This window comes from Sinocyclocheilus anshuiensis, unplaced genomic scaffold (genome assembly GCF_001515605.1).
Source record: "Sinocyclocheilus anshuiensis isolate Anshui unplaced genomic scaffold, SAMN03320099.WGS_v1.1 scaffold396, whole genome shotgun sequence".
Lineage (NCBI taxonomy): Eukaryota > Metazoa > Chordata > Actinopteri > Cypriniformes > Cyprinidae > Sinocyclocheilus > Sinocyclocheilus anshuiensis.
Window position 1 is genome coordinate 1,876,787 of NW_015558623.1, and position 11,072 is coordinate 1,887,858.

The window sequence follows — 11,072 nt, forward strand, 5'->3', positions numbered from 1 at the left end:
AAATAATGTTCTTTTTAGCAACGTCATATGACCCCTTTAAAAATACATCGTCTGCAGGGTTTGGGTCAGCAAGTTAACATTTGCCACCCTAAAAAGTGTTTATTATTTTGTTTTAATTGTCATTTTTATTCATTAGTATTTTAATTTATTTCCATTTTTTGTTTTGTATTTGTTTATTTTTATTTATTCAATCAAATTTAATTTTGTTTCAATTCTTAACATCTGCAGACATCCTAGATGTGCCTGCCTGTCTTGCTTTATCAGTCACAGACAGTCTGAGGTGTTGAAGATTGTTCCCATTGTCTTCCCATTTGCATGCTTTCTCATTTGCCCTCAGACTTATCTAGTTATCTGTCATTTAATTGGCTAAAAGAATGATGCTGAAATAGCTTGTCTCGCTCAGCTTTTTAAACGACTACTGTTAGTGGATTGTTGTTGACAATGCTTTTATCGCTCCCAGTCCTTTAAATTAGCTGATTTTGTACATTTCAGGGTCGTAAGAAATGCATTATAACGTGTTATCACATGTTCTTGTAATAAGATAATGGCATGACAAAAATGTCGTGACTTTAGGTAATCAGTACCGCATTTGGACTTCAACATATGAAGTACTATATATTTTTAGTCATTTTTGGTAATTGTCAAATAAAGGTCAGGGAACTTTCATGCTGTCAGATAGTGAGAGATTCCCTGTTGTCGTCGTATCAGCTGTTTAGTCTCTGAGAGAGAGGCATGCTGTTTTCACCAGGAGGTGAAGAGTGCCATGGCCAGCCATTAATGATTACAAGAAAGTAGTAGATTCCTGGCATATTTGCCTTGGGAAGCATAAGGGAGCGAGCATCCAAACCAACGGGTGAGGGATTACGATACAGACTGTAAAAATGAGACATGCCAGGAAAAGGAACACGGATTAATTAATAGCTATACAAGGGTGTTCATTATGATCAATGCTCCAAATCCCCTCCCAAAACGAAACAAGAGGATTACCATTCTATGTGTGTGTATTTCAGAGAGCGTAACCTGTTTGTCTGGTTTGACAAGGACAGGAATCGGTTATCAGAGTAAAAGGGAGGTGACCGTAGAGAAAGAATGAAGCTGTGAAGGTTTAATTTTTATGTGTGAGTTAGAGTTTCAGAGATGTGATTGCATAGTCGGTGGACGGAAACAAGAGAGAGACACAAGTACTTGAAGAGAAGTCTAGCTCAAGGTGGGTAAGGGCAAAGTTGAGGTGCTAGTGATGTCACAGAAAGGGGGAGGGAAGGGGCGGATCTCAATTGCCTGAAACTCTTGCAACACCTTTTGGTCTCTTCGAAAGCAGACAAGAGAGTATTGTTCAAGGAACCCTGTGGGAAACTTTAGATCAGGACTATACTGAACCTGTCCAACTATCCAGGGACTTTAAAGGCTTGCTAACTGAACTGGTAAGGTTCATTTTTTTAGATCTTTGAAATTAGGATAAGTTGTCATTGTTCATTTTGTTGTTATTAAATGACTGTCAGAAATATGTCAAGTTTTAATATGCTTTCGGCAGTCAAATCTACTGTGTGATTCGTGCTTGGATCGAATTGTTCCTATGCGTATTACTCAGAGCTGCATTCGAGCTGTACCTGGTGGGGAGCGTTTATTAACATTCCTGGTAAATCCTCACCCCTGCACGCTGATAGTAGTTGGATATTGTACTTTCCCTGCCCTAAGCTGGGAAAAAAGATCTGAAAGGACCGTTCTCATGAATGGCAGATGTTTTGGCCATGCTTTTAAAACAAACCTGTTTTTCAGTGCTCTCCCTTTAGGGCGAATTTAATAAGTTGTGAGCACAGTGGACGCTTTGCTTCTGTAGTGCTTTGATTGTATTGGCTTCATACCCAAAGCAACTGTCTTGTGTTTCCAGTTAAATATATCAATATCCATGTGGATGTAGTGATGTTTTTGTGAGCAGTTTCAGAGTACAGTGTTTCTAGGAGGGCATTCAAATATATTTTTCTTGGTTTGATACAGAAAGAAAAAGTAAATGCTAAAATACAGGGATGTAAGTGTCAATGAGTGAATCTTACAAAGAAATGTCTAGATCATAGAAATTAATGCAAATCCTATTTGTAGGTCTTTTTGTCATTGAAATATTTTCATGATGTTTCACGTAACAATGTTCCTAATATAGTTCCTGTCTAACTCTCGTTTCCTTTTTCTTTGTAGCTCTTTCTGTGGAAACAGCTTGAAAACCTGTATTTCCGAGAGAAGAAGTTCGCTGTAGAGGTCAACGAGCCTCAGAGGTGAGAACAAGATAAATCTACATAGGTCATGTCTTGATATACATTTTCCATGTTATAAACATGAATGAGACCCACTAGCACTCAGTGAGCACAGTTTGTGATTTACTAAGCATTATTTCTGTACTTATAGACTATAAAATGTGGCCTTTGAATAGACTAAGTAAATGTTGGTGATGCAAAGCCTTTTGACGTAGCTAATGTGTTTCCAACGCTGAACTGCAGCAGTGAAGCAATCGGTCACTTTACGCTGTAGTAGTAATACGGGCTGGGATTGCTCTGTAAACAAAGATGATATCATACAGGACATTGTAGCATGGTCACTGACCTCCTTTATAGTCAATGGGTATTATATATCAGGTAACCTAAAAACTGCTTCATGTGGTAACATCTAATATAATTGGATTTATACACTTAAAAAAACTATTTTGTTTGAATCAACCTGACTACATTTTATTATCATTTTTAAATGTAGAATCACTGATTTATTTTTTACTATTCTTGAATATCTTGCTATTCAAATGATTACTGTTACAGAAACCAATATTTTAATTTCATTGACACAACATAGTGTTAAATGTGTTATGTTTGACTTCAGTGTGCACGTGTTAATCCACAGAAGAACAGCTTCTAGGCGCACATTTGGTCAGTCTGGTCAGGTCATCTACACGTGGTATGCCAGTCATTCTCTGATCAAAACCATCTGGGTGATGGCCATCAGCCAACACCAGTTCTACCTGGACCGCAAACAGAGCAAAGTAAGTATTTGTGCATCTTTAATACTTATTACTTGTAAATTCAGAATTGCATAAATCATCGCTTAGTTTCTGCACCGATAGCATGCAAAAGTGATGATGTAATAACCTCTTTTTTACATACCTAAAGGCTAAAATAACTACTGCAAGAAGTTTGGGTGATATTGCCATGGATCTCACAGAGACTGGAGCTCCGAGGAACAGTAAGCTGGTCAGCATGGAGAGTAAAGACAAGCTCATCATGACCAGCAATGGAAGTTTGGTCTCTTCCAGTAAGACAGTCTGTTTCTTCCATTCCAAGAACAGCCTAATGAACTCTGTCATTCATACCGATGGTGAGATTGAGCTTGCTTTTGCTTTCATTTAGATTCTGCAGACAATGAAGTGAATGAGGAACAGAAGAAAGAGAAGATTGCAGAACTGAAGAACAAACAGGAGAGCATAAAAGAAATTTTGGCACTCAAGGAAGAAGAGCTGAAGAAAATTTGCCTCCGGGAAGCTGTTAGTGGCTTGTCATATTTCCATATGCTTTTTCAACTATGTCAATTTAAATAGTCATATCTTAAGATTTTCTTTGCTTTCTCTTTTAATTTGATCAGGAGTTGACCGGTGTTTTACCTAAGGAGTTTCCTTTGGCACCAGGAGAGAAGCCCCCCACTGTTCGAAGGCGCGTGGGAACTGCTTTCAAATTGGATGACCTTTTCCCTTATGATGCGGTAGGCTGTCTCAATTGCTTTTCTCAGAAATACTGTAAGAGCTGCTTGCAATTTGTGTACTTCTTCGCTAATTAAATTTTTTTCTTGCAGGACCCTCATTTAAGAAACCTGGAGAGCTGCTTTGCGCTCCAGAAAAAGATTGTGGAGGCAGCGAAAAAACTTGCCTATGAAAATGAGCTCTGTAAAACCGTGAAGAAGAAACGCAGGAGAAACCTTCTGGATGCTACCAAAAAACTCCAGGGGATCGAAAATCAGATTAATGATTACAGAGTGAAGATTGGCAAGGAGCCCACACAAAGAGCTTCTGTCATCATTGCTGGTGCATATCTGGTTTAATTATTAGTCATGATTATATATATATATATATATATATATATATATGTGTATATATATGTATTGGTCAAAATGTGTGTGAACCCTGAAAACGTGCATGCTTATACAGTGTATGCAAACTTGCACTGTGTTGACAGTCAGGGTTTGATGCTTCACTTATGTAGAGGTTATGAATCATGGCGGCAAGGAAATATTACACGCAGAACTATAATCTATATTGTTGTTGCAGATGATGTGAACCTTGACAGCCTTTCTGACTGCCTGAATTTGGAAGATGGTGAGTATTGCAACAATGTTATATATAATGGAATATTATAACAATGGTGTATTGTAACCATGTAGAATTTTATACCATCACTTTTGGTCAATGTAATATATGAATAAAAGCTTTAATTCTTAAAATCTTACTAACCGTAAACATTTAAACAGTAGTGTATAAACGCCTTTGCCTCTTATCTCTGCAGGTTAGACTAGGTGGCTATCCTATTAATCTTGTTAACTTGTTTGTCTTAGACAAGCCATCGCAGAGACATCGTTCACGTTCAGTGCAGTATTCTCCACGTCCCAACTCGTCAAACTCCTTCACTGCATCATACCATTCAGATCACATTGATCACGCCAATGACAACTACCAGGACTGCAGCAGGTGAGAGTCCTGCCAACCACAGCTCTTCAGGATTAAGCTTGAGCACTTCTTACTTTTCCCTGCCTATGGCTGCTGTTTGTTTTTGTGCTGTTGAGCTAGTAGTAGCTAGTGTGAATAAGGAATCAGCCCTGCATTCCAGTCATCCCTTGCCTCGACTTCTTTCTTCTCAATCTCCTCTTATCAGCCCAAACACTCACAGTGTTAAAAATAGTGCCCCAGGAATAAGCATGTCGCTGCTTGACTGCAAAAACTCCAGCAATAATCACAAAGTGGGGGCGGAAGGGGCATAAGCAGGAAAGCTGTTCTGGAAAATCTCACAGGAACAACAGGCATTAATAGGAATAAGCCAATGAGGTGGAAGTTCATTGAGGCCAGACGACTGAAATTTGTCCGTAAAATGATATGTAATTCAGTAATTTGTAATTTAATCACTTGTTCCTCTAAATCCAATGAGCGTTTGTATTAGATTTAACTAGGTACAAGGGTGGCATGCCGTAAAAAAGTTTTTCTGTAATTCCTTGGAGGTTTTTGTGCACAGTAAGAACTCCACCCATGAAGGAAGTTCGGTTTGATAAAGCATTGTTCTTATCTGCATTCTAGATTAAATTATGGCGAAGTCCAAGATCCTGTAGCTTATATACACGGAGATGCCTTATCGACACCCAGCAGCCCTTACCGTCAACCCTCACGCCAACCTTCTGACTCGCGGAGCATGCCCCCTACCCCTCAACTTCCCCGCAACGCCTACAGCAGCATCCAGCTCAGGTACAGAACACAATTGACCCCTCTTCATCACCTGCTCACTAGTGTGACCCTTGAATGACATTTGGTAAGAAATAAAGAGTGTTCCCACGATCATGGCAAACCTGTAAATGTCAGGGTTTTCCAGGCTTGGAAAAGTCATAGAAATGTGTAGTTCCTCCATTATTGAATTTTTTTTTTTATTAAAATTTTTTCTTATTTATTTTTGAATTCTTGAATTATTTTATTCATGGTTTTGAAAATGTTTTCAATAATTATTTTGCTTCTTCCTGCATGCAGCACTCATTTTCGGCAGCGCAGCGGTAGTCTGGAATCTCAGTCACAGTTCCTTACTGAGAGTGAGCCACCCAAGCCCGTCTTCACAATCTCTCCTCCTCGCCGTAGCAATAGCACTGAGATACTTGATGATGGCTCCTCCTACACCAGCCAATCCAGCGTGGAGTACTCTGTACCCGGCTGCCATTCACGTGCTAAAAACCGCCATCGGCGAAGGCAGGGTAACATATATGCCAACACAGGCAGCATGCCCAACCTTGCACAGAATGACACACGGGGTTATACACCCCAACCTCGGCAACAACCAACCACCACAGCCTATTACGTTACTGGATATCCACGGTACATCGAACCTGAGGTGTACCCAAATGGACCATACATGTATGAGACTGAAATGGAGGGACACTATAATGTTAACCCGTCCTACTACAGACATGACCCTCATGGGAACTATGGCCAGGATGAGATAGATGGTTTGGCTCATAACATTTATGCCACATTAAGGCCATCAAGGAACCGTCCTCCATCCAGGAATGAGAATTCTGTCAAAAACATGCAAAGGGCTGAAGTGGTGGAACACTTGCGTGGTTGGTACAACCGACAGCACAGTCAGCAAGGGTATGATACCTACAGGGGGCCGCAGCAGAACCTGGGCTACAGGACCATGTCATCAAGTTATGTACGCAGCGACAGTACAACTTCCTACTCAACAGGTGAGAAGTGTTGCAAAAAAAATACTACCTTGCGTTTCCTCATGTTAGAAATTTTTCTGGGCTTCTGTCATCTTAAATGGGTGAAACTCAAAATCAAAAGAAAAAGTACAAGAATTATGAATAAGAAAAAAGAAGCCTGGTTTAGGACCATTTGCATTGTGACATTATTATCAGTACAATATATCAGTAATGTAATGCGGAAAAAACATTCTCATCCTGTTTAGACAGTATTTTTTAAATAAAATAAAAAAAATATATATATATATATATATAAATTCCGTTTTACATCAGAAATTTTCTTTACAATTTATAAGTGCCATTTATTTATTATTAAATTTGAAAATGACTTAATGGGCATCTAACACTTGTGTTAATCTGCCATAACAGTCAAATATCGGCCATTTAATTACCCTGGCCAGTCTAAAACCTTGAGTGTTTATGTTGTTTTGAGTAAGTTTTCTTCTCTCTTGAACACTAATGTTATCTGCATGAGGTTGTCCTTCATTCATTTCCTTTCATCTTAATTTCATTTTAAATTCGCAGTCGGTTCGGAAAACTGGCACGGTCGACCAATCATGGCAATGTCAGAGTATGATATGCCTCCCACACACCATCAGTCCTACGGCTACAACACTGTCCATTACAGCCAGCCGTTACACAGCAGGTACGACTCTTCTGTGCTCCATCGTCCTTTACTGATTACCTCATTAGCCTTTATCTGAACCTGATAAAGAACCAGAGTTAAGCACCCACCATCACAATGGCATGCAAGAAACTCATTACTGCGCGCGTCTATAGCACCTCACAGTAAAAAGGTTGAAAAAATGTTATAGAGCCACTTTAAATGAGGGTCCCACGTCATATCATAGAAGCTTAGGTTGGGCTTTTTTGAGCTGACAATAAACATCCACCATGAATACCCTATGAATCACTTTGAAATGCACTAGCAACCACCTAGCAAAAACATAATAACACCCATTACTCATTAGGTACTAATACATACCTTCAAGGTACTAATATGCACCCTTTAGGGGGAAATTAGGTCGAGAGGTGTACCTTTTGAAAGGGTACTGCCCCAGTGACGGCTTTTGTATTTTTTCTGAGTGTATCTAGCTGATATGCTACAGTTGTTTATGGGCATGTTCTAGCTAACAGCTTGCCTGACACCATGCATCTGGTTAATTCTGCAGGAGCGCTGGTGCAGTACCTGCTCTCACGCTTTGTTCTCCCTTTGACCATTCTTTTCCTCACAGTGGCTCCAGCTCGCACTCTAAACGTGCTTGGCACTACCCCACCAGCCCTCAGTACTATCCTCCACATTTCTCCCAAGCTTGCTCTTCCTCCCTCCCTCCTCCTCCTCCTCTTTCTTCTTCCTACTCTTGCTATCAGATGAAGCAGATGAGTTTGTCCCCGCCTCAAACTGGTGGTGCAAGACATGCAAGGGTTAATAAAGCTTCATTTGCTAAGTGTAGCCCTTGATAGTAAGTAAAGCGCCAGCCGTGTGGTGTTGCTGTGTCTGTACTCCGCTTGATTTGTTGTTTAGTCAGCGTCTCAGGATGTCTGGCTTGTTGTGTGTTGTAAAAGTACAACTGCATGGCTTCCTTTTAAATGTTCTCGTGTTTCTCCAAGCAACCGTTAAAGGAGTAGTTCACACTTGTGTCCTCACCCTCATGTCGTTCCAAACCCGTATGAGTTTCTTTTTTCTATAAAAGTGCAAATATAGAGATCATGTCGAGCCTCCATATGTATCCATACAAGTTTTGCATTTTTATTCCATGTCTTTTGAAGCCAATGTATTCCTCACAAGCTTCAACATTTTTAAGTTATTTTTTCTGCTGGCCCATTCGGGTGACCAACACACACTACCATTCAAAGGTTTGAAGTCATTCATTCTTTTTTTTATTTTTTTTTTATCAAGAAAGTAATAGTTTTTTTCCAGCAAGGATGCTCTAAATTGATCAAAAGTGACAGTAAATACATTTGTAATGTTAAGAGATATTTCTAATGTGCTTTTGAACTTTCCATTCATTAAATCACACATTCATCACAATTTCCACAAAAATATTAAGCAATACAGCTGGTTTCAACATGATAATAAGAAATATTTCTTGAGCACCAAATCGACATATTAGAATGATTCGTGTGACACTGTGTGACATTGAAGATGGCCGCTAAAAATTCAGATTTTCATCACAGAATTAAAATACCTTTTAAAATATATTCAAATTAAAAAATATATTTTAAATAATAACATTCCCACAATATTATAGTTTTTACTGTATCTTTGATCAAATAAATGCAGCTTTGGTGAACATATAGACAGAATTTAATATGGATCATTTTACAATTATTATTTAATGTTTTAATACATAGTAAATAATAAATGAATATATTAAATGTTACATTTTCTTTATAAAGAAACCAAAAATAGCTGGTATAATAATTACACAGGAAACTATAGATACTTTTGATGAAAAATGAACCAAAAATCCAATCTAGTTTCCATAAATTTTACATAAAAACTAATGTTTGTAAGGCAAATAAATACACATGCAATAATTCAATTCAAGTTTATTTGTATAGCGCTTTTTACGATACAAATCGTTGCAAAGCAACTTTACAGAAAATTAAATTTCCACAATATTTAGTGGTAGCTTATCAGTGGTGACTGTCAGTTAATGTACATATGGCAGAAATGTACGGAAAAATCAATTAAAGACGTAATCAAACAGACGATGAACACTATTAACAGCTATTATTATATGATGCAATCAAACTTGTAGCAAAATTTGGTAGTTTTGTATGTTGTTTTAGTAATAAGTAATAAGCAATAAGTGTAACATACAGTGACAACGTAGCACTGGCTCTGCCTCAGTCCTCATTATGACTAAAAACGCTTTGCAAAATATAATTTGTAAAATGCCAGAAATAACGATATATGTATTTGCAACAACATAAAAGTTGAGTAAATGGCCAGATTTTTATTTTTGGGTGAACTATCCCTTTAAGCATCAACATGCATCCAGTGGTCTCTCTGGCTGTGTGTAGTGAGCACACATGAACACTTATCAATTTGATCTGACTGCTGCTTACCCTTCCTCCCAAACCAGCCCTGACCCCCATCTGCTGGTTCTGCCTCCTGACCCTCTTATGGACAGATACCCACCCGAGTACGGGTGGATGACTCCGGGCAGGAGAAGCCCATTGCCAGCGCCTTTAGAGGTGCCTGGTGCTGTTGCCAGCGGTTATGACCCGGAATACTTTTACACTCATTGCTAGTGACACAGACAACATGTAAAACATTGGTGAGATATCGCATTTGGCTCTCTAACTATAATGGCGAATCACTCAGGGGTTACCAAAACTGCAGTCTTTTGCACAGCACTTTCTTCTGCTTACTCACTGGTGGTGGGGTGGTTGTGTGTTTTCTTCCAAAAAAGGGTGAGGTCTTGTTTTGAGGGGAAGCATGTGGCCCTGCACTTTTTTTGATTGCTGTGTGCAAGTTATGACTGGCATACATGTGTGTTATTGTATGGTCTGCTTCAGGTGTGTGAATGTTTAACACTGTTCAGTGATGTTGTGTCTCACTCAACCTACTTGAAATCTGTGATGAGCACGTTTACATGTATGAATCAAAAAACAATCATCAATATGGAAACAAGGCTTGTTTCTTTACCAGATAAACTGAATTCCTTAGTACACAATGCTGCAAAACCAGCTGCACAAGGAGTTATTTTTGCAACATTGTGTTTCTTGCAGAACTATTGACCGTGACTCTGTTTTTTGGTATATCTGGTATTGTATTCATATATATTATGTGCTACTGGGGTTTAAAATGTCCAATAAATCAGTGTATTTGTCCATATTTCCTGTAGATCTTTTCATTATTAAAACATTTTACTCTCTTTTCTATTTGCAGATCCTATATAGATGTCAGCCAACACGATTCACACACGAGTAGCCCAATGGACAGCAGTTTCGACTCTGAAGACCAGCAGACGCTCTATTGGCATGAGAACTCTAAACCTGGAACAATAGTGTAGAGAGTGAGAGAAACTGCTTCCTGTTCACTCTTATGTGCCTTGTTCACATCCCGTTTGCTTATTAATGCCAACGAGTTCCAAAGGTAGGAATGTCGCCAGACGAGAGCCTTTAAAACATGCGTGTGAAGGACGCTGCATTCTCTTCGTGAACAAACCTATGGGATAGCACATCGTCTTCAAGACATAGCTGCTGTGGAAACTTTGGGTGAAACTTTTGAAGCTGTGGGCAGAATGAACTGGGTACATCGCAATACATGCGATGCAGTATACCCCAATACACACTGTGAGATTGAAGGATATTGCAACATTAATGTTTCATCAGGCACAAGCAAAAAATTATATGAAGGATTTAAACCAGATTTTTCTCGTGTGCAAAACCCTCACCAAAATATTCTGCAGTGCTTTTTCACTCTTGGATTGTTAGTCGTTCGTGCTGATCTCGACTAACTTTTAACAGTGTTTTGTGTGTGTGTGTGTGTGTGTGCAATATTCTGCTTTCACTCTTGGATTGTTAGTCGTTCGTGCTGATCTCGACTAACTTTTAACAGTGTTTTGTGTTTTGTG

General features: G+C 38.9%; 1 protein-coding gene across 2 annotated transcripts in view; it reads left to right on the forward strand.

Moving 5' to 3' along the window:
- LOC107680702 (FERM domain-containing protein 4B-like) overlaps positions 1-10,986 on the forward strand; it is a 34,743-nt gene extending 23,757 nt beyond the window's left edge. The window contains exons 12-23 of one of the 2 annotated variants that reach the window (XM_016476725.1): positions 2,191-2,267; positions 2,884-3,022; positions 3,150-3,291; positions 3,387-3,520; positions 3,619-3,735; positions 3,826-4,054; positions 4,298-4,345; positions 4,582-4,714; positions 5,315-5,479; positions 5,756-6,465; positions 7,009-7,129; positions 10,385-10,986. In XM_016476725.1, the coding sequence (XP_016332211.1) occupies positions 2,191-2,267; positions 2,884-3,022; positions 3,150-3,291; positions 3,387-3,520; positions 3,619-3,735; positions 3,826-4,054; positions 4,298-4,345; positions 4,582-4,714; positions 5,315-5,479; positions 5,756-6,465; positions 7,009-7,129; positions 10,385-10,508 (2,139 nt within the window). In that variant the 3' untranslated portion in view covers positions 10,509-10,986. Of the gene's footprint in view, positions 1-2,190; positions 2,268-2,883; positions 3,023-3,149; positions 3,292-3,386; positions 3,521-3,618; positions 3,736-3,825; positions 4,055-4,297; positions 4,346-4,581; positions 4,715-5,314; positions 5,480-5,755; positions 6,466-7,008; positions 7,130-7,718; positions 8,335-10,384 lie in introns of those variants that run through there. The other variant, XM_016476724.1, reaches the window with a different exon arrangement.
- Positions 10,987-11,072: the final 86 nt, after the last annotated feature.